This window comes from Typopeltis vanoorti, chromosome 15 (assembly GCF_054136105.1).
Source record: "Typopeltis vanoorti isolate ZY-2024b chromosome 15, IOZ_Tvanoo_1.0, whole genome shotgun sequence".
Lineage (NCBI taxonomy): Eukaryota > Metazoa > Arthropoda > Arachnida > Uropygi > Thelyphonidae > Typopeltis > Typopeltis vanoorti.
Window position 1 is genome coordinate 79,241,972 of NC_143563.1, and position 23,952 is coordinate 79,265,923.

Genomic DNA, 23,952 nt, shown 5'->3' on the forward strand with positions numbered 1-23,952 from the left:
GGGGCACATTGCAAAAGTAACTAAAACAGCTCACCAAATCACTTGGCTTCTGAAAAATACTTTAACATGCAGAGATGAACAAGTTGTTGTTCCTCTGTATCGAGCCTTGATAAGACCCCATCTGGACTTCTGTGCCCAGCTATGGGCACCAGGGTTTCTTCGTGATGGGGAGGAAGTGGAGAGGGTCCAGAGAGTAGTGACCAAGATGATAGCAGGTCTGTGGAATGAACCTTATGAGAATAGGTTGAAGATTTGTGGGTTGCAGAAATTGGACGATAGGCGAAGGAGGGGTGATATGATCGAGAATTCAAATTACTGAACGGTTTTTATAAGATTGATCCAGAAGATATTTTTGAAAATATGACTGGTGGTGGGAGGACTAGGGGCCATGCATGGAAGCTGGGCAAGAGTGTGGTTGACAAGGGTGTTAGAGCTAGGTTCTTTACTTGGAGAGTGGTAAATGAGTGGAATAAGCTTCCAGAGTCTGTTGTGGGTGCTACGACCGTGAATGAGTTCAAGGCAAGGTATGATAGATACTGTGTGAATGTTGAATAGTTGTTCTTGACATGATGTTAGGGCCTCCCTCGATGAGTCTGTCGACTCCTTGGAGTTTCCTGGAACAACAATAATAATAATATTATAAAGATTACTTACATTATATATCACTTCAAAGTTATCCTAGAAAAATATTTCAGAGCAACTTGAAAATTTATCAGCATATCCCCTTCACATTAATCTTTTGAATATTACATGCCTGCTTCATAAGTTAACTTGTAAAAAAAATAAGTTTTGAGAACAATAACATTCAAGAATAGACTGAATACTGATTCACGAGTCCTAATAAATGTGTTAATTTTCTGCTTTTAGAGACTACTGAGCTTTACTAAAATTAATACCAAGTTAAAACTGAAAATAATTTAGATAAACTGAAAACAATTTTATTCTAAAAAGTTCATTACCTTCATCCAAAAGAGTTAAAAGTAATAATTTTGAAACAGCACAAAAATAAGTAAAAATAAGAAAAAAATAACAACATGCAGACACTGCTGCTGCCAAACAAGAAAGGGGAGTTATACCTACATCTGAGGCTAGGCAAGTTACCTAAATTTGACCTCAAGTTCCATTTCCATTGACTTAAAAAACGAAATGATAATGATGGCACTTGCTGTGGTTTCTAAAAAAGAAAACTGTCTGCCTGCTTTTACCAAATACTGAAAAATATGCAAAAGAAACCAATGCAAGAGGGACTTAACATTAAGACACAACAATGATCTGATGTTTGCTCTACTTTATGCATAACTGCTTTCTTTTTCGATGCATTATCTGCCCACATAAAAAGTAAAATGAGTCTTAATTCAAAACTAGTTTAGAATTTGATTCAGGCTATTTGAGGAGTCAAAGAGTTCAATGGTTCAAGAGTTCTTTCAGATATTGTCAGTGTATGGGAGACCAGTAAGTGGATATCACTGAGCAAATAACAAATATATTGCTGAAGAAATGCGTTGTTAAAATAGTGAATTTGGAGTGAATCACTGAACCCATTTGAACTTTTCAAATGTGTTCCTGCCCATAACTGAATATTTAGAATGTTCAATATGGGCAGGAACAAGCAATCTGTTCCTGCCCATGGTAACACTTGTCCATGGAAAAGTGTTACCAGCTAGGAATGGCCAAATTATGTGTAGGCCAATAGAAGAATTTTGAAATTGGCATAAAATTTGAACTTCCTAGCATTTAGGCTTATACACTGATTTTCCAGCATCATGTTGTTTAAGGAAATTGACAGTGTAGACTAGATAACTAAAAATATTTAATTATTACTTCCTGTATTTTGCTGAAGTTAAATCTGCATCTTCAGGGATGTGCATGCAGACATGCTTCTGTAACATAGATGGAACTGGAGAAATACAGGATGACCTTAAGTTCTATAATTATGCCACCTATTAGCTTTGGTTGGGTGTTCTTGGCTGTTGGGCTGACTGTCTGCTAATGAGAGTTTTCCATGAGAGGCAGTCAGATTCTGGGAGCCAGACCCAGAAGTGATACCAAGGTCGAAGTAATGCACTTCCGAGTCTGGCTAACCCCCTGATGACACCTCAATAAAAGTCGAAACCAGTCTGGGTAATGGCTTTTCCTATAATGCATAGCATTACACATCTGTAAGGATATATACGGGATACTAAGGCAACTAATGTGAAGTTACTAGTCTCTATATACAAGTTGCCCAGTCATAAAGTTACTTCATGCAGAAACTTTGTTTGCTTATGCTTGGATAATGGATGAAATTTCTTGGCATCGTTAATTTATAATATAACCAAGTGGGAAAAACTCTCAACTCAGCATTAGTTGCAAGTTTCAGGATAAAAATCTATCTACCACTATATGCAATATACAACCACAGAGAAAGATGGCGATCAATTACAAGAAGTGTTAGAGGACAAACACATCCTCTACCACTTCTGTAACTCTCTAATATAAGGATTATGTAGGAGAGATATAAGGAGCAGCTACTTGAAACACTAAACTTTTTCAAGGAATTTTCTGAAGGTAGGTGTCATAAGCAAGTCAAATCTCCTGCTGCTCTGATAGAATCCATACTGGCATTCATTTATTACTTGAAAGGTTTTCAGCAGCAAACCAATTGACTGTTAATGGTTTTCTTCATTAATTTGATGATAAAGATTTTTGTTTTTTAATAATGGGTTGAATACAGGCTAATTTCCAGATCTGCACAACAAATACTAGTGAAATAGGAGAGAAGAAGAAAAAAGGTAAACAAAGAACAAGAGTCAACTTGTAGCAATGTTCACAACAATCGGAGAAATGCTATGAGGAACAGAAGATGTTTGGAAATTCAGTTTGAACAGAATCCTTGTAATCTCTTTCTGGAAAATCAAAAGGGCACCAAATGTACAGACAATTACTACCAAGACAAGGAAAAGTAAGAAGTCAGAAGATTCATTGTCTATGAACAATGGAAGGTACAAAAATGGCACAACAGTGAAGTTTAAGTGATTACATTCATGATAGTTAATGACAGACATGCAATTGCCATAAGGTTACTAATTAAGCAGCATTGTTAAAGGAGATGCCAAAGTAATAAAACCATGAAGAATCTCCTTAATCGATTAAGGAGATTTCTGACAGTTTTGCACCAGTTCAATTATACTTATCTGGAGCATTCATGCCAATGATGTTAGGAGTTACCAAAAATGGTCCAAGAACCGGAAAAGATCCAGATAAAGAGTGTGTGTACTAGCTAGAAACAGATGTGAGAGGCCAACAAAAGTTGAGAAGAACTGTGTATGTAATCTAAGAGATAGGTGTCAAATGGCAGTGCAATGGACCCAGTCAAGGAAATTGCACAACAGTTAAACTCACATTCATTTTTGTTCAGTGTTAAAAACAAGCAACTGCAGGTTATGGTGGGCAACAGGAACCTCCTGTAATCACTTTCAGGGTAGAAAACAATTGCCAATTCCAAGAAATTATGGAACAATGATAGAGAGCTAGGTTATGATGACAACACTGTAGGTTGGCGACATTGGCATGGGGAGAAGTTTCGCTTGAGGTGGCATATGAATGCCACAGTTTACTCGAACAATGAGAACAATGGTTGAGGATGCTTCTTTCAAGTTCAAGAAGTAAGTTACTTCCTGAAGAAGAAATGTGTCATGCTGCAAGGTGGGGGGAGGATTTCACCATACGTCATTAGGTTACTCACTCCATTAATCTCAAATGAACTGAGTATCTGAAGGACGAAGTGGAGCAAGCTATTCATGACACAACATGTAACTGAGCAGACTAGACTCAGCTACAGAGACCTAAGGTATACCACATGGCTAGCATTCCTGTAATATGCTTTGGGTGCTTCATGGAGCCCATATTGTTCTAAGGGCTTAAGGGGTGCACTAATCCATATTAGGAAGGTGTACCAAATTTCAACTGATTTTCACTTTAGTACAAGGGACCTCAGGAATAGTTTGTTAAACTGGACACTGTGCTGTTATGGACTTTAAATGGGACATTTCAGTAGTTTGTTATAGTGAGCAAAATCAGCTATAAGAGTTTTCTTTAATTGTGAGGGTCAAATGTAAAAAGATCAAGTATTTTTAAATTTGATCTTTTGTAACTATATTTTTTCATTATTTTTCAACTATATAACTTACTTCCAGTTTAATTAAAGTAATGTAATGAGGAGAACATTTCATGGGTTTCTTTTAACATGGAAAGTGTGTCATAAAGTAATACTTACAAGATAACACTTTTCAGTCACTAACTCATGTAGTTTTTCTGTATCATTCCTAGAAGTAAATACAATGTAAATCACCAACCGTGAAATTTTTTATGCCAAAATAAACATGCAACTATATACATGAATGCATTAATCAAAAAAAGTATTTCAGATAAAGTTTCTTAGGTATTTACATGGTAGTGCAGGTATCATTGTTATCCCATCGATTCAAACCTTCACAACCAATTAATTCTAAGTTGTATTGATGAATTATAATATTTTTTCTGTTTGAAATCTATTCACACCTCTTTTCATTGCAATCCTTCACTAACAGCATCTCTGAAATGTTCAGTCAATATTTTAAAACTATGAAGCATTAATTACTGACTCTTACACATTCATTATGCTGGTACCAATGTACACCCTGTTGGCAAAGTATAATGCATCTGGTGTATTCCACTTTGTGAGTGTTCCACATGTGAATTTTATGTGATTTTACCTGTATTTTTGTTTACATATTTAATACATAATGCCACTAACATTGGCGCACCCAGGGAGGGGGCCAAGGGGACCTGGCCCCCCAAAAGAAAAAGGAAAAAAACAGTAGAAAAATTTCAAAAAATCTTTTCCTAATTAAAATTAATTTTTCTTTTTTTTAATTTATGTTGTATCGTATCTTCTATTTCCATGCTTCTTATGAATTAGTGGTCACATAAGGTGGGAATACCCTATAGCGCTCGGGAATCCTGGCTGCTGTGAATGCAAGGTGAACAAAGTAGTGCTCGGGCACTACTTCGTTTCCCTAAGCCTAGCCAGAGGAGATCACGGGTATCATGTATTGGCGATCACTGCAGATGCTCAGTCATAGCTCATACGCAATGCGTAGTGTGTATTCTCAAATCGTCTACTCAACTCGCCCCCCCCCCCATATTAAATCTTGAGTGCTCCCTCCCTCCAAGATTAAATCCTGAGTGTGTCATTAATGCAATTCCCCCCCTTTTTTTTTCTTTCTTAACAGATCATTTGTTTTTTTAACTGCTCTTATATTTAGGGCCTCGATGAGTTCTTAGACTCATCGAGGGAGGCCCTAAACACCATGTTAAGCATTATCCAACATTTGCACAGTATTTATCATAATTTGCTTTGAACTCATTCACAGTCATGGCACTCACAACAGACTCTGGTGACATATTCCACTCATTCACCAATCGCCAAGCAAAAAACCTAGTTCTAATACCCTTGCTAACTACACTCTTATTCAGTTTCCAAGAATGGCTCCTAGTTCTCTTGCCAACAGATCCATTCTGAAAAATTTGCTCTGAATTAATCTTGTAAAAATTCTTCAGTAATTTGTATGTCTCAATCATATCACCCCTTTTCTGTCTATCAACCAGTTTCTGAAACCTAAAAATCTTCAACCTGTTCTCGTAAGGTTCATTCCATATACAGCTGGTAATCTTTTCACCCCAAAAATGCATAACCATAGCTTTGCCACATTAAACTGACATCCATTCTCCTTTGCGACTGCAAGTCAATCCAAATCATCCTGCAAAATCTTATCATCATCTGTATTAACTGTTGCTCTATCCAACTTTGCATCACCAGCAAACAACTGAACCGTTCCTCTCGTATCCTTTCCTATATCATTAATGTACAAATTAAATGGTAGCAGTCAAAGAATAGAGCCCTGTGGCACACCACCGGGCTTTCATGGGCCTTCTTCTGGACTCTACTCCTGAATAAACTACTCTCTGATATCTTTCTATCAACCACCCTCTTATCCATGTGGTATTCTGTCAAAGGCTTTTGCAAAGTTCAGCAGTATCAATGTAAAACCCATTAACTTTATCCAACTCAGCTGTCACTATATTATAAAATATGAGCAAGTTACTTAGGTATGATCTACCTTTCACAGAACCATGTCCCACTCCCACAGAATCCCATTTCCTTCTATTTATCCCGGTATTTTGCTCTTGACCAACTTCTCCAGTACCCTGACAATACCTCCTGATATGCTGATCGGTCTTAGACCCTCCTTTATGCAATGGAACTATTTTCCCTTCTTTCCACTCCCTTGGGATTAATCCAGAGCTGAGACTTAGATCACCTTCACATAAAACTCGAGTTGGTATACCATCTGATCCCATATCTGTATTCACATTAAGGTTCTGTAATGCGCTATGAACCTCTATTTCATTTATCCCAGTTACCATAGAATTGCCAAGACTCGCTGTGATTTTTCCTTCTCTCTTATCTTGCACTTCTTTCTTTCTGATATCAGCTGAACCACTCACCAGATGTTTTCGCATTTGTTGCAACTCCCACTTCGTCCTGTGCATCACTATGCGTAACTGAGCTATCTCCCTCATTACATCCATCATACTGCTTTTCTTTCAATCAACACTTTTATTCTCTCTCTCTCTCTCTCTCAATCATGTCACTTTTAGTCTCTCTTTCATTCCTACCTACTGTTACATCACACACATTTTCATGCGTATTCTCAGTTCCACTCACCACTTCAATCTTGCAACCACACATTTTATATAAAACTCGAGTTGGTATACCATCTGATCCCATATCTGTATTCACATTAAGGTTCTGTAATGCGCTATGAACCTCTATTTCATTTATCCCAGTTACCATAGAATTGCCAAGACTCGCTGTGATTTTTCCTTCTCTCTTATCTTGCACTTCTTTCTTTCTGATATCAGCTGAACCACTCACCAGATGTTTTCGCATTTGTTGCAACTCCCACTTCGTCCTGTGCATCACTATGCGTAACTGAGCTATCTCCCTCATTACATCCATCATACTGCTTTTCTTTCAATCAACACTTTTATTCTCTCTCTCTCTCTCTCAATCATGTCACTTTTAGTCTCTCTTTCATTCCTACCTACTGTTACATCACACACATTTTCATGCGTATTCTCAGTTCCACTCACCACTTCAACCTTGCAACCACACATTTTTGACCCCCCCCCCCCTTTCATTGCATTTTCTACACACTTTTCCACCACTATCACTTTCAAACCAAATTCCATTTGCCTTTGGTAGAATTTGTTAAACAATGATGATTTGAACATCACTGTTCTGCTTTGCATCGGTGCCATGTACTATGCTACATAATTTACTGTGCAAAAAGACTATATTGACTATATTCAAAACAAAACTTTTTACTTAAATCTAATTAACACCAAAATACAATCTAATTCTAACATAATTTTAATTAATATCACTATTTTTTTAAAACTAAACAACTTATTAATATTATTATTATATGTAACACCTCCAGGGAGTTCAAAGACTTATGGAGGCAGGGCACCTACTCTACAACTCTCAGTCTACACCAACCACAACTACCTTCATCATCTACACCAATGCCATCTTACTGCTGACCACCACCACTACTGATATTTTCACAGACAATCACAAACATCCATGCCCATGGTGGGTACGAACCCGCAGCCTTTTGGCTGGGGAGTGGATATGCTAACCACTCGGCCAACCAGGCCAGCCTCACAACATCCTGCTTTGGAATGGATTTCTCCTATCCTTTAGGACTGACTGACCCATGTTCAACTGCTGTTCACATGGAACACTTCTCCACCTCAGTCTTCAAGGTTTTCACTGAGTATTTGCTACTACCAACCAAGATCTGCACCAATGGCAGCTCCAGGCAGACTTACTCCCAGCACTTTCCATGCACACTGTTGCAACCCTCCTATTCATTGTTGCATAAGAGTCAGGCTGATCTGTGGTAAAGGCCGGGTATGGGCTCGAAGATGGAGCGGCATCCATTTTCAAGGCTGTTGCTTCAGCAGGTGAGTTGTTACACAATCCTTAGCGGATTCTGACTTCCATGGCCTGTCCTGCTGTCTATAGCAACCAACACCTTTCATGGAGTTCTCATGAGCATCTCACATCGGGCGCCATAACCTGGTGTTTGGTTCATCCCACAGTGCCAGTTCTGCTTACCAAGTGGCCCATTGGACACTCTCATCCTTTCATCTGGGTTTCGAGTCAAGCAAATCCAACTTCTCACCCATTTAAAGTCTGAGAACAGGTTGGGGTTGTTTTGGCCCCAAGGCCTCTAATCATTTGCATTCCAGATGAGACTGATTCTCTCGAGCACCAGCTATCCTGTGGGAAACTTTGGAGGGAACCAGCTACTAGATGGTTCGATTAGTCTTTCGCCCCTATACCTGGGACTGATGATCGATTTGCACGTCAGAACTGCTTCGGACCTCCACCACAGTTTGTTCTGGCTTCATCCTGCACAGACATAGTTCACCATCTTTCAGGTCCCAACATATACACTCTCACTCCACCCCACCAACGATGTGGGCGGGATGGGCCATTGGTGCTCAAGTGCCATGGTTGCGACACAAGATCCCAACGAAGCCAATGCGAATGTCGACTTTCACTATCATTGCACCTTTGGGCTTATTCAAGATCCAATGACTTGCACACATGTTAGACTCCTTGGTCCGTGTTCCAAGACAGGTCAGGTTGGTGACTGACTTACTCACCGCCAACCGCTTGCACCTCCATGGGTCATGCTCTCTACCAGTGGCACACCTTTGAAGTCTGCTCATAGGCTGTTGTGGAATGTTTACCACTGTCGCTGAAGGATGCCTGCCAGAGATCAAGAGATGTTTCTATATTTAGTGAATTATAAGTTTTCCTTCAATTTGCATTGATTTCTTCTTTCAATAATTTACACCTTCTGATTGGAATTTAAGAGACAAGCCTTATTTATAAACTGAAAGAGCTACACATGCTCGTCTAGAGCAAGCGTTTACAAACATCTTTGTCCAAGGCGGGATTCAAACCCACAACCTGTTGGTTGGAGAACAGACATGTTACCATTTAGTCAACCAGACTGGTAAATTTTTTCTATTTTTCTCAAAAAATAAAATAAATAAATAAATGAAAATAAAATAAAAGTAAACCCTCTACATCTTTTCCTTCTTCAAAAGGAGCAGCCAGCAGTCATTAGCCCTGACGTTTTGCCAGCTCAAGGTAGAATTTTCAGAGGCACTTTACCGATACCCAGTCAATGAAGACACAATGTAATGACCTCAAGAACAAGCAGTCAGTGCACAGAGGATGATACTGACATCCTTTGTGGTGCTTTCTATTATTAATCCTGACGGGAAGATAGGGCAGTGTTCCATGCAAGATCGCACGATCTATGCAAGATCACATGATCAGTTCTGCTGCAGTTAACTGGGTTCTGTAGAATTCGTGCCACTTTCAGACACAGCCTCTCTGATTTTCTTCCATCTGATGAAATGTTTTTTTCTCAAAGGCATGTTATACCTTGGAGGAAAAAATTTCATCAGATGGAAATTTCACAATGTTTATAATAATTTCCTTGTATAGTGCTGAGTGTTCTGGTCATGCAGATATTGCAATGCTGTTGTAATGAAGTGCGTAAAAAAGTACTACTGCTGCTGATTGTGAAAGATTAAACTATGTGTTTGTCAAGAGCATATTCTTCTGTGAATTAAGTTTTACTAAATTACCAAATTATTTATTATTAGCTGTGAGTATGTTCCTGTCAAATTAAATTTTATTAAATTCAATGAAGATCAAGATTAGAATTTAGTAGAACTTAATTTGCAGAAGAATACCCAAATACTCTGTTTTTTCATAATTGATGACAGCATGATCTCACCCTTCTTCATTCCACTCTCCTTTCAGCATTTTTCATTATTAACAAGATAGCAATTCTGACATTCTCATTTTGCTGTCCTTTCATTTCTCCAAGCTTTGAAGTTAACTGTAATCAACTTCATCAACCCAGAAACTTCAGGCTGGCATTTCAGGGATTTAGATTTTATAAAAATATTACGTCTCTTCCACTAATCAATAACTTTGATGCTTCCTGCCCGCTTCACTTTTCTAGCTTGGTATCTTCCAATTGTCACATAAGTCATCATCATCATCAAATTCCTGTCATGTAACCTCAAGGGCTGTATAGGATATGATAGTACTACATGAAAAAAATTACATCATTATTAATTTCCTATCTACAATTTTTTTCCAAATCAGTCTGTTACTTGTCAAGACTCCAACATTATCAGATCTTATATTTCTATCGTCTAAAGCATTTTGTACCGTATCAATCCACCTATATCTTGGTCTTCCTCTGGGTCGTTTTGCTGCCAACCTGGCAGAGAACACTTGTTTTGCTAATCTTTCCTCGCCCATTCTGTTTAAGTGACCATACCACCTAAAATTAGCTCTGCTAACGCATTCCTGGATGCTGACAATGCCAAGTTCTTTCCTAATATCCTCGTTTTTAATATGATATTGCCATTGATGCCATCTGTTCATGCCTATAATCTTACTCAGGACTCTCATATCTGTGGTCTCTAGTCTTTGGTCAAGTGTTTTACTTCTGACCCAGCTATCAGATCCATAAGTTAAAACTGGTTTGAACACTGTCTTGTACACAGCTAATTTAGTGTTCCGACTGATTTCTCTCTTATTCCATATGAATTTATTCAATTGACTTCCCACCATACCAGCTTTGCTGATTCTGTTGTCTATTTCTATATTTAATTTACCATCTTCACTAAAAATCGTGCCTAAATAGCTGAAATGTTTTACTTGTTCCACAGGTTCTCCATTCACAACACAGTTGACATTTTCAATGATTCTGCCTATTTTCATTGTCTTTGTCTTTTTATGGCTGACCTTCATACCATATCTATTACAACAGCTATTCAATTTAGTCAGAGAATCTTGCAGACTTGTAGCACATTTATTTAGAAGTATAACATCATCCGCATAAAGCAAAGAGCTGACATTAACATCTCCAATTTTGATATCATGTTTAATACCACTTTCCTTCATAATGTGATCCATATAGATAATGAATAACAGAGGGGATAATGTACATCCTTGTCTCACACCTGATTTAACATTAAACCATCTTCCTGTACTTCCTTCAATTCTAACTGCTGAATTACAACTCAAATAAAGACTAAGTATTGCTTGATATAATGCCCCATTGACACCATATAACTGAAGCGTATTGAATAGCTTCTCTCTTGGCACCTTGTCATATGCCTTTTCCAGATCAACAAAACTTAAATACAGATCTTTGTTATATTCCCATGCTTTCTCTACTATTTGTCTTAAAGTGAAGATCTGATCCTGACAGCCTCTATTTGGCCTGAATCCAGCTTGTTCTTCCACAATTCTTCTCAACCGTTTCTCAAGTATACTTGCATAGATCTTGCCAGGAACACTCAGTAGGGAAATACCTCTGTAATTCTCACATGCAGTTTTATTTCCCTTTTTATATATGGGTACTATGAGAGCTCTACTCCAATCATCGGGAATTCGTCCCTCTGTCCAGGCTTTCTGAACTATGCAGTGCAGCCACTGTAAGACTCTTATACCACCATACTTCAGCATTTCTGGTCGAATATCATCTACTCCTACTGCCTTTCCACATTTCAAGCCTTTGATCGCTTTTTATACTTCAAGTATGGATATGTATTCCTGACTGCATGCCTGGTCAGTGTTTTTTACCACTGTGCTGTCATCACTGCTTGTTTCATTTAGCAGTTTTTCAAAGTAATTACTCCATACTTCAAGGATATCTTTTTCTCCCGTTTTCATGTCACCTTTATCATCTCTAATTCCTTTTACAGCACTCTTTCCTCTATTCTTAAGCTTCTTCAACAACCTCCAGAATATTTTGCCACCTTCTTGATATTTATTTTCTATATTCTTGCCAAAGTCCTCCCATGACTTTTGTTTAGCTAGTTTTACACAGTGTTTAGCATTCTTGCATTTGTCTCTGTATTCTCTAAGAGCACAAGCTGACTTATTTGACAGGAACTTTTGGTATGCTTTCTTCTTTTCCTTCACTGTCTCTTTAACTTCCTGTGTCCACCAGGGAGTTCTGATTTTTTTATCCTTACAGATAACCTCACCACATGCCTCTCTGGCAGAATCAATCAATGTTTTCTTCAGCGTTTGCCACTGAATCTCCAAGGTTTGATTCCTGTTCTCAAACTCTTTCATTTTTTCTTCAATAATCTTTGTGTATTTTAGCCTACAGTTCACATCTGAGAGCTGCTCAACTTTTATTCGCTTTAAAACTTTCTTACTTTAAAACTTTGTTATTCTTTTCAATATGAAATTCAATTTTATCCTGCTCAAGACTAAATAGTGATCACTTCCAATTTCAAATCCTCTGTACACTCTGGTGTCCTGCACCAGGGAGAAAACATCACTATCAACCATAACATAGTCAATGAGACTTTTCTTATTCCTAGCCTGTTCTCTCCATGTGAATTTGTGCACATTTTTATGTTGGAACATGGTGTTAGTAATAACCAGTCCGTGTCCTGAGCAGAAATCCAACAGATATTTGCCATTATTATTAGCTTTGCTCTTTTCTCCAAATTTTCCCAAAATATTTTTGTATGTCTCACAATCATTTCCTACTCTGCTATTTAGATCCCCAACAAGGACCAACTTTCCATTTTTCATTGTGTCAGTTGCTTTTTCTAAAGCATCAAAAAATTCCTCCACTTCTACCTTAGTAGAACCTTCTGTGGGACCATAGACACAAATAAGTCTCATTGTCCAGTTTCCCATTCTCATATTTGCCCACATTACTCTACTTGAGACTGACTGCCATTGAAGAAGATTAGCCTCGTATTTTGTGTTGAATACTATGGCTACTCCTTCTTTTCCTTGATTGTCGTTGCCTGAATATAACATTTTGTATTTATTGCTCAGAAAGATCTCACCAGTGTTGGTCTTTTTTGTTTCAGTCACCCCTATTATGTCGATCTGGTACTTATCTAATTCCTCAGCTAGCTACATTTCTTTGCCATTCAGGCTTCTTACGTTGATAGTACCGATCTTTAACTCTGGTGATGTTGAGTTGGGGTTTATTTTGAGATTTGTTCCAGTAGCTGACTTTTCGCTGTTCGCCCTGGTTCCCTGGCGAAAACAACGGGGGCCTTGTTTAACCGGGCGATGCCCCAGCCGGCATGAAATTTTGTCATGTTGTACCATCATTCTATATTTTGGTTTAACCAATAAGAATACAATTTGGTCGGCTAAATCCCAAATTGCCAGCCCATCCTCGTCCGTTCAGTATCCAAGTAGATACCCAACAGGGTGCACCACGAGAAGGTGAGGATTGGACATTAGGTCAGAAGCCCTGGTCGGTTCTCCGCATTCCTTTAAAGGCTATGTGGAGGTCTCCTCTCAGTTATACAGCTTTGACCCTTAAGCACCTCTTAAGTGACATAAGTCATTACTGTATTTCCATAAGGACTTCTATTTCTCTTTATTGGATAGAAGGCCAGAAAAAGTTACTACCTTGTATAATTAGGACTGGGCCCCAGTCCTGATTATACTTCAACTGCAAACTTTGTTTGCTTACACTTGGATAAAGGATTAAACCAAGTATATAATTTCTTGGTATCTTGAATTTATAGTATAGCCAAGTGGAAAAACTTCCAACAACTGTTTCACCTCTGACAGTTGCTTGACTTTGAGCCTTTTTGAAACTTTCTTACATATTTTTCTTTTCTTATTTTTTTTATCTGGTTCACAATTAAATGGTCTCACTTCCTATTTCAAATCTCCTGCACTTGGAGTATTTAGGATACCGTTTTATCCTGAACTAGCCTGAAAATATCGCAGTCAACAATTACATAATCAATAAGATTTTTCTTTTTCTTGTATGCACTCTCCATGACACGTTATGACATTTTTAAAGTGGTGTTTTTAAAGATAAGTCCATGTCCTGAACAGAAATCAGCAAGTAACATTCTTATTAGCACTGCACTTTTTTCCAAATCTTTTCAAACATTTTGATATGTCTGGTATTCAATTATTATTATTACTCTGCTGTTTAAACATCTAATGAAGACCAGATTATCTTTTTTTCCTTTATGCCCACTGATCTCTTTAACGGTTAGCTCAAAATATTTCTCTATTTTTTCTCTTATACAAACCTTCTAGTGGTCCCTGGGCACTCAAATCAATCATACTGCACAATTTCCCATTTTAAAATTTTCCCACATCATTCTACTTCCAATTGCCTATCACTCAAGACATTATCTTTGTATTTAGCATTTTATACCTCAGTTAATTCTTCATTTCTCTGATAACTAATGTTTTTTTTTTTTTTTTTCAGTATTATTTTTTGATTTTTATTCGTATTCTTCAATGTTTTTTGATAGGTTCGATACATGCAATATGATGATGCAAGCAATGAAAAAGTAGTTTTTTTATTTTTGGTATGAATCCCATCCAAGAAAGGTTATAAACCTCTGCCACATTTAGTACTATGATTAGATAATCTCAAGAAATTTTGTGCTAGAGAGCACAGATGATACTTTTTTTCCTCCCACTACTTCAGGATGAATAAAACTGACCGTCACTAAATAACTTTCACAAACAAAGGATTCAAACCAATAGCCTGTTGGTTGGTGAGCAGTTGATGCTGCTACTCAGTCAAAGATTGGCATATCGAGATTCCTAGCACTATGTGATCATAAAGAGCCATATTGTCAGCCAAACTGCTATGACCCTGTTAGTTAGTGTTTTGATGATACCATATTGTTGATATGGTGTGAATGTATCTGAGTGTGAGTCCTTGCGTAAAGAGAGAATATTAACAAGATGATTATAGAAAAAGTAACTAGAGTGTCTAAGAAAAGGATACCACTGTTGTGAGCATAAAAGTCATACTGCCAGTTTAAAGGGCTATGACCTTGTCAGTTAGTGTTTTGATGGTACCATATTGTTGGTATGGTGAATATATCTATTTTTCTGTGTGTGTGGGGTGCCTTGTATAAACAGAGAATATTAACAAAACAATTACAGAGACAAGTGATTAGAGTGCCTAAGAAAAGAAGACCACTGTTCCGTCTTTATGGAAAAGTAAAGTGTGTGTGTTAGCTGTTTAAACATGCAAAATGTTTAACATGTCTGGGCTATGTAGCAAAATTGCTTCTGCTTGGTTTCATCTTTCATCTATTTCATTTGCTAAGTGCAGCCATATATGGAGAGTTTGTGTATCAGTGTCCAGAATTTGCATTTTCAAATATTCCATTTAGAAATTTGTTTGTAAAATTTAAGTTTATTTGTGATGCCTGAATATACGGTAGCTAACAAGTAATGATGTCCAGTAATATGAAGACTTATTTTGTGTGTATGAAGTCTCTCTCATATATTCGTACGGTACTCTATGACATTTATTTTATTTTCCAAGATTATTTTTCACATATGCAAACATATATATACTGATTATACATCCATGTTGGTATTTTTAGAAAGAATGTGACAATGTCAGGATATAATAACTGAAAACGCTTCTTCATTACTATAGTCAACTCTCACTTTGCCAACTCAAAGGATGAAAAGAAATAATTAGTTGTAGTCAGTGGTGAGCTACGGAAATTTTAACAAACGGCTCGCATCATTGAGCAAAAAAAAAAGCCGTATTTCACACAAAAACTTTTATTAATACAGCTTGTGTACAAATGCCAATCAAAAAGTATGCGGGGACGATCAATCTGTAAAGGCTATCATTTTTAAACAAATATTTCATTACCTAAATATGAAATATTTGCACACAATCATCTATGTTAATTTATCTTACATAAGAAAAACATTTTTTAACTATCAAAATATAATAAGAATAAAATCTTTTATAATTGCATATATGCAATAGTCCACATTTTTTATAAACAAAATAAATTTGTTTTGTTTCTGATAGAAGTTTTTATGACAAACAATCTATAAATAATAAATAAATATTATCTAAACACAATAATATTGAAATACGTTATATTTTTCTTTTGTTTTTTATACTTCATGTGATAATCAACGGTACCAATCTAGGGGCATTATTTTATTTTCCTATTTATTTATATGTGATTACCAAAAGTGAATTCTTATTTGTAAAATGCTAGTAACAGTAACTATAATATTTTATTTCATAAAATCACTTTGCTAGGTTTGTGTTCTTAGAGAATACAGAGACAAATGTAAGAAAGCTAAACAGTGTGTAAAACTAGCTAAACAAAAGTCATGGGAGGACTTTGGCAAGAACATAGAAAATAAATATCAAGAAGGTGGCAAAATATATTGGAGGTGTTGAAGAAGCTTAGGAATGGAGGAAAGAGTGCTGTAAAAGGAGTTAGAGATGATAAAGGTGAAATGAAAACAGGAGAAAAAGATATCCTTGAAGTATGGAGTAATTACTTTGAAAATTTGCTAAATGCTACAAGCAGTGATGACAGCACAGTGATAAAAAAACACTGACCAGGCATGCAGTCACGAATACATATCCATACTTTAAGTATAAAAAGCCATCAAAGGCTTGAAATGTGGAAAGGCAGCAGGAGTATATGATATTCAACCAGAAATGCTGAAGTATGGTGGTATAAAAGTCTTACAGTAGCTGCACTGCATAGTTCAGAATGCCTGGACAGAGGGACGAATTCCCAATGATTGGAGTAGAGCTTTCATAGTACCTATATATAAAAAGGGAAATAAAACTGAATGTGAGAATTACAGAGGTATATCCCTACTGAGTGTTCCTGGTAAGATATATGCAAGTATACTTGAGAAACGGTTGAGAAGAATTGTGGAAGAAAAGCTGGATTCAGGTCAAATAGAGGCTGTCACGATCAGATCTTCACTTTACGACAAATAGTGGAGAAATCATGGGAATATAACAAAGATCTGTATTTAAGTTTTGTCGATTTGGAAAAGGCATATGACAAGGTGCCAAGAGAGAGAAGCTATTCACTACAATACAGTTATATGGTGTCAAGGGGGCATTATATCAAACAATACTTAGTCTTTATTTGAGTTGTAAGTCAGCAGTTAGAATTGAAGGAAGTACAGGAAGGTGGTTTAATGTTAAATCTGGTGTGAGACAAGGATGTACATTATCCCCTCTGTTATTCATTATCTATATGGATCACATTATGAAGGAAAGTGGTATTAAACATGATATCAAAATTGGAGATGTTAATGTCAGCTCTTTGCTTTATGCAGACGATGTTATACTTCTAAATAAATCTGCTACAAGTCTGCAAGATTCTCTGACTAAACTGAATAACTGTTGTAATAGATATGGTATGAAGGTCAGCAATAAAAAGACAAAGACAATGAAAATAGGCAGAATCATTGAAAATGTCAACTGTGTTGTGAATGGAGAACCTGTGGAACAAGTACATTTCAGCTACTTAGGCACGATTTTTAGTGAAGATGGTAAATTAAATATGGAAAGAGACAACAGAATCAACAATGCTGGTATGGTAGGAAGTCAACTGAATAAATTCATATGGAATAAGAGAGAAATTAGTCGGAACACTAAATTAGCTGTACACAAGACAGTGTTCAAACCAGTTTTAACTTATGGATCTGAGAGCTGGGTCAGAAGTAAAACACTTGACCAAAGACTAGAGACTGCAGATATGAGAGTTCTGAGAAAGATTAGAGACATGAACAGATGGCATCAATGGTAATATCATATTAAAAACAAGGATAATAGGAAAGAACTTAACATTGTCAACATCCAGGAATGCGTTAGCAGAGCTATTCTCAGGTGGTATGGTCACTTGAACAGAATGGGCAAGGAAAGATTAGCAAAACAAGTGTTCTCTGCCAGGCTGCTAGGAAAATGACCCAGAGGAAGACCAAGATATAGGTGGAATGATACTGTACAAAGCGCCTTAGACAATAGAAATATAATATTTGATAATGTTAGAGTCTTGACAAGTAACAGACTGATTTGGAGGAAAATTGTAGATAGGAAGTTAGTAATAACGTAAATTTTTCATATAATACTATCATATCCTGTACACCCCTTGAGGGTACACGGCAGGAATTTGATGATGATGATAAGGTTACTGTATGAGTTTGTTGCTTAATATGCTTCAAAAAATTATGTTTTTTTTTTTTTTTTTTTTTTTTGAAAAAATAAAAAAGTAAACAAGAAGAAGGGACTTGCAAATTTGAGAAAAATTTAACAAAGGGCCCAGGCGAGCCCCTTATATTTCACCACTGGTTGTAGTGTAAAGTTTGTTACTGTGAATGTCATCATCATCAGCTCAAAAGCGCTGTGTGGACCCTGGCCTTTTTTCAGAAATTTCAGCCAGCCTTCCTTATTCGTTGCTAAGTTCCTCCAGTTTTTAACTCCCAAAGTCTTAATTTCCTGGATCACTCCATCTTCCCATCTCGAATTGGGTCTTCCAATTTTCCTTTTTCCTTCTGGTCTAGCACTGAATATCTTCTTAATAACTCTGATATTATTCATGCGTATAACATGCCCTGCCCAAATTAATCTACCGATTTTAATGTTCTTAATAATGTCATCAGAATTATTAATACAATTACAATTCATAACTGCATCTTTTTATCCACATCTCATTCTCTTGTTCTGTTCCAAAAATATGTTTGAGAACCCTTCTTTCAAATAGACCTAACAGTCTATCACCTGTCATTGATAATACCTAGTTTTCAGAGGAATAAGTGATTATTATGGGAGACTTCAACCATAGTGATATAAACTGGACAGAGAAGACAGCATGCAATAATAAGAGAACTGAATTTTAGGATTTCTTCAGGGGCAATTGTCTTAAGGCAACATGTGAGAGAGGGAGCACAAGGATAAAAAGTTTTGGATTTGGTCATAGCATCAGCAATCTGATTGCAACTCAGATGTCATCAAACTTAATCCCATTTGGTGAGATGATCATATAGTCTTGCCCTGAAAGATGAATAGGTATGTAGAGATATCAAGGCAGAAGTAGTTTATGTGGAATTATAAGGCAAGCAACTATCATAGACTCAGAAACTCAGCAATACATGGATGAAAGAATTTAAATGAAGAAAGAGGTCAGTAGTGCCCAGGAGATGCTTAAGAAAAAACTGTTAACAGCAATGGTAGACTATATATCTCGAGTAAAGAAGAAGATAAACCTTATATATCTTCTTATATATATATATATAAGGGGTCAAATGGATGACAAGAGAAATAAAAGAGGAATTGCAGATGAAAAAGAGATTATGGAAGACATATAAAGAGAGAAGTGGAGAATAGTTAAATGAGGAATATAAGGTTCAGACTGGGAAAGTGACTGGTATCATAAGGAGAGAAAAATTAGAATATGAGAGGAGACTAGCACTGCAATCCAAAGAGAATTCCAGGGAGTTTTTTTTTTGATAAGTAGCAAGTAAAAAGGAAAGTGACTGTTGATGGATTACTTGCTGGATGAAGATGGAACTTGGGTGACCAAAGCAGATAACATGGATGAGCTATTTAATGATAATTTTTAATAGTGTTTCATCCTGGTAGAGCAGGCTTTATTCCAAGAAGGATAATGAGCAGTGAAGTGTTAGAAGTGAATGAAGAAGATATATTCCAGATACTGAGTATGCTAAATGCCAATAGCACAGGAGAACTAGATGGAATTTCACCACGTGTTACAAGGAAATGTGCTGTGGAATGGACTGTGCTGTTAACATGGCTGTTTAATGAAAGTCTTGCAATGGGAGAGGTTCCCAGAGAAAGAAAGGAAGGAAGGAGGGTAAGATAGTGACATTGCATAAGGATGGTGGTAGAATGGAAGTATCACACTACAGGCCTGTTTGTATTTCTTTTGTAGTTGTTAAGATTTTGGAGAAATTGGTAAGAACACATACACAGAATTGGGCAGATGAGGGCAATATTATTTATGAAGGCTAGCATGCATTTGTTAAAGCACATTCCCATTGTAGTAATCTGGTAACATTTTACAGTACAGTGATAAGAGAAGTAGATACGAGTAAGGCATACACTGTCATATTTTCGTCATATATTTTTCAAAGGCATCTGACAGGGTGTCACATGGCAAGTTGGTTTTTAAGTTGCAACATGTGGGTTTGGATATCGGGTTAGTGGATTGGATTGGCAACTGACTTTCTGATAGATATCGGATATCTGTATATGGGGGAGCAGTATCAGAAGGTTACAAGTGGTGTTCCACAGGATCCAGTACTGGAATCATTACTGCTCAATCTTTATGTCAATGTTATCACAGGACTATACTATGAGATGTTTAGTTGTTTGCAGATTATGCAAAGCTTGGGAGGATAATTGTTTTGGCTCTTCAAAAGGATTTGAATAAACTGGAAAGGTGAGAAAATGAATGGAGACATCAGTTTAATGCAACTGAGTTAAGGATTTGAAATTTAGGATCCATAGATGGGATGCATCATACTCATTTGGTGGAATTATACTCAAAGAAGTGGAGGAAGCAGGAGATCTTGAGGTGATTATAGATAGAAATTTGAAGTTCAGAGGTATACTGCAAAGGTTGTGAAGACATCTCAGCAAACTGCTGTAATAGTGAGGACACTGACTGAGAGATAAAAAGGCTGCAGTCCCATTGCATTAAGCTTTGTTCCAACCACATCTGCTCAGATCTGATGACAGGAATTTCAAGGGAATGAAAGGGTACAGAGCTGGATAACAAAAATGATATAAGGACTGTACAATGTTGATTATAAGGACATATAGACCAGAATTTAATGGATAGATGGGGGGGGGGTATGACTGGAACATTTAAGATGTTGAAGGATTATCACTGGATTAATAATGGGGAGATTTACAAAAGCAAGTAGTGAATAAAAAGATAAGTAACTTTTTTTGCATGGAGTGGTAGAGGCATGGAATGCATTGCCTGAGAGTGTAGTGAAAGTGCAAACAGTGGATGAGTTTAAAGAGTGGTATGATAGACTTTGTACTGACTAGTTTTGACTTCCCACTATGAGTCTTGTGATTAAGTGGAGATCAAGATAATAATAATAATAATAATAATATGCAGCTTCAAGCCTCCAATAAGAAAGGGTGTAATGTCGTGTGGAAAATTATACAAATATTGATACCACAGTAGAATTCCAAAGCTCACATGACCAATCTAACCGAAGTTAGCTAATACAGGTAATCCTCGTATAACGCGGTACTTATACAACGCGGTTTCGATATAACGCAGTCTACAATTTCTAGTAACCCTTTATTTATTTATTTTTTTCATATTTTTCACCACGGGACTTAAAAATCAAATTTTATCTTTGTTAAATTTGTATCTGCCTGTATTGCTCAAGTAGTTAAAAGTATCGAATTTAGTTTTATTGTATCACCGAATAAGGTACTGTACAGAGGCTTTTGCAGTCTGTGTCATTCTCAACAAATAATGCAATTAGAGACAGATGGAATAAAAATATCCCATGTACCCTCTCACAGAAACTATGCTGTATAGACTTAAGCAAAATCATATGTTGCACCGAAACACAGTATCTAACTAAAAACTATTGTCCTTTTATTGCATTTGAAATTCTCGATGTCATTATGACAGATCACAAAGGCTAACTTAAAATAAAAGACTACCAAGAAACATGCCATATAATGAATGTGTGAGTTCGCCTGCCTCAAACACAAACAAGAAGCCATAAAATTCAACCAAGGGTTGAAACATGAGTTGAGCCAGTCAGTAATGAAAAGTTCCATCGGAATGATAAATGACACCCTGTTTTGAATGTGTTAAAACTAATAGTGAGTGTTGTTATGACAGTTTCAGATGTTATGGAATTCGATTGAAGAGAATTAGCATTTCAACTCAACACTTGTCGGTTGCTTTTGTCTTTGGGTTGTGCGATCTTTTGTTAATACCGCACTAATCATATGCACATCTTTATAGCTGCTGTCTTGTGTAAAATAAAATTCAGCTTGTACGTATTGTAACAATTAAAAAAAACTTGAATAATTTATAAGCATATAAAAGGATATCACCTGTAAATCGTTGACATGCCAGCAAAATTCTCAGACATGCCACCTCTGGCACAAGTGCCATAGGTTCGCCATCTAGGGTTTACTGTACAAATTGTTTATTGTTGAAAATTGTCTTCGTTTTCTGCCAGGAAAGCTCATTTAAAATCATGTGTGTTATTCTCAAGCTGAGCAGTTTATTTTCTGGTGAGTTACATATATATGTAATGCTTTTTTTATGTAAAAGTTTTTTATTGTAATGGCCACTAAAACTGCAATGAAAGGGGAAAAACCAACATTGAAGAGGAAATTCATTTCTCTCGAAGAAAAAATTAATATCTTGGATCGGTCAAAAATTGGAGAAAAACCAGGAGTTGCTGCAAGGACTCTGAATTTAAATGAATCAACAATCTGAACAATCAAACAAAATGAACATAAAATCCGAGAAAGTGTTTATTGCTGTGTCAATGGTAAGTGCAAAGCGCGTTGCTCGTGTTCGCAATATTCTAATAAAAAAATGGAGAAATCTCTAATGATTTTGACAGAAGATTGCACTCAAAAGACAATTCCTTTGGATGGACACCTTATTAAGCAAAAAAGCCCTCAAAGTTTATAAACATTTAAAAGAACTTGATCAAGATTCTTCAGAAGAAATCTCTCAGCATGGATTTTTGTGCCAGTAAGGGTTGGTTGAAAAACTTTACAAAGCTGTTTTCTTTGTATAATCTTAAAATCCAGGGAGAATCAGCATCAGCAGACATTGAAGCTGCCCGGAAATACCCAGCAGAACTTTTAAAAATCATTAAAGAAGGTGGTTACAGTGCAGACCAGGTGTTCAATGTGGATGAATCTGGGTTATATTGGAAAAAAATGCCAAAACATACCTATATTTCGAAAAATGAAAGATCAGCTCCTGGATTCAAAGTTTCCAAAGATAGAATTACTCTGTTTTGTAGTAATGTATCAGGTGATTGCACGACAAAACCAGTGTTTATTAACCGATCTGCAAATCCTCTTGCAATGAAAGGACTCGACAAGTCCACCCTACCTGTTTATTGGCAGGCCAACAAAAAAAGTATGGGTTACAGCTAGCATGTTTGAAAATTGGTTGTTCAAGTGTTTTGTATCCGATGTAGAAAGTTACGCAAAGAAAAAGAATATGGACTTCAAAATTCTACTAATTTTAGATAATGCACCAGGCCACCCAACAAATTTAAGACATCCGAACGTTAAAATAACTTTTTTGCCGCCTAATACTACTTCACTTATTCAACCACTCGACCAAGGAATAATATCAACATTTAAGTCATGTTATATACAGTCCGTGCGGTTAGCCTAGTGGCTATTTGCTTCGCAGCCATATGCCTGGGGAAGGAGTGTCCTAGGTTCGATTCCCATTGGTGACGTGAGGAGCTGAAGGATCTTCCTCAGCCATAGCCAAGTTAGCCAGTCTTGGGCGTGGACAGCAGGGTTTTTTCCCCAGTTTATTCTGGGGTTTTTCATCCCGCAAAGCAGGCAAACTGGCCTTGAGAACTCACCACTACAGGCCATAGGATACACCGGGGCATAAGGCTGACCACTTATCCTGTAAACGGAGTGAGGTCCGATGATCAGTGGACCCTTGACACCGCAAGGTAAAAGAGGGTATAAGGAAGATGACATGATGAAAGTCATGTTATATTCAGCTAACATTTCAATTAATTTTGGAAAAAATGGAATCTAATCCAAACACGACACTGCCTCAAGCGTGGAAAGAGTTTTTAATATTGAATTGTGTAAAAATTATTTCTCTGTCCATTAAGGAATTACAACCCTCTACGCTGAATGCTTGCCAGAAAAATATATGGCCTGAAGCTGTTTTGGAACAAAATTTCGTACCTCCAGTGAATGCCAAGCTATATCG

At 36.8% G+C, this 23,952-nt stretch overlaps 1 protein-coding gene and 1 pseudogene across 1 annotated transcript in view; both read right to left on the reverse strand.

Moving 5' to 3' along the window:
- Positions 1–23,952, reverse strand: part of mRpL45 (mitochondrial ribosomal protein L45) — a 130,310-nt gene that overhangs the window by 21,029 nt on the left and 85,329 nt on the right. The window contains exon 6 of the mRNA XM_090405615.1: positions 4,256–4,304. Coding sequence (XP_090261741.1) covers positions 4,256–4,304 — 49 coding nt within the window. The remainder of the gene's footprint in view (positions 1–4,255; positions 4,305–23,952) is intronic.
- LOC150098921 (large subunit ribosomal RNA) lies at positions 7,537–8,721 on the reverse strand (annotated as a pseudogene).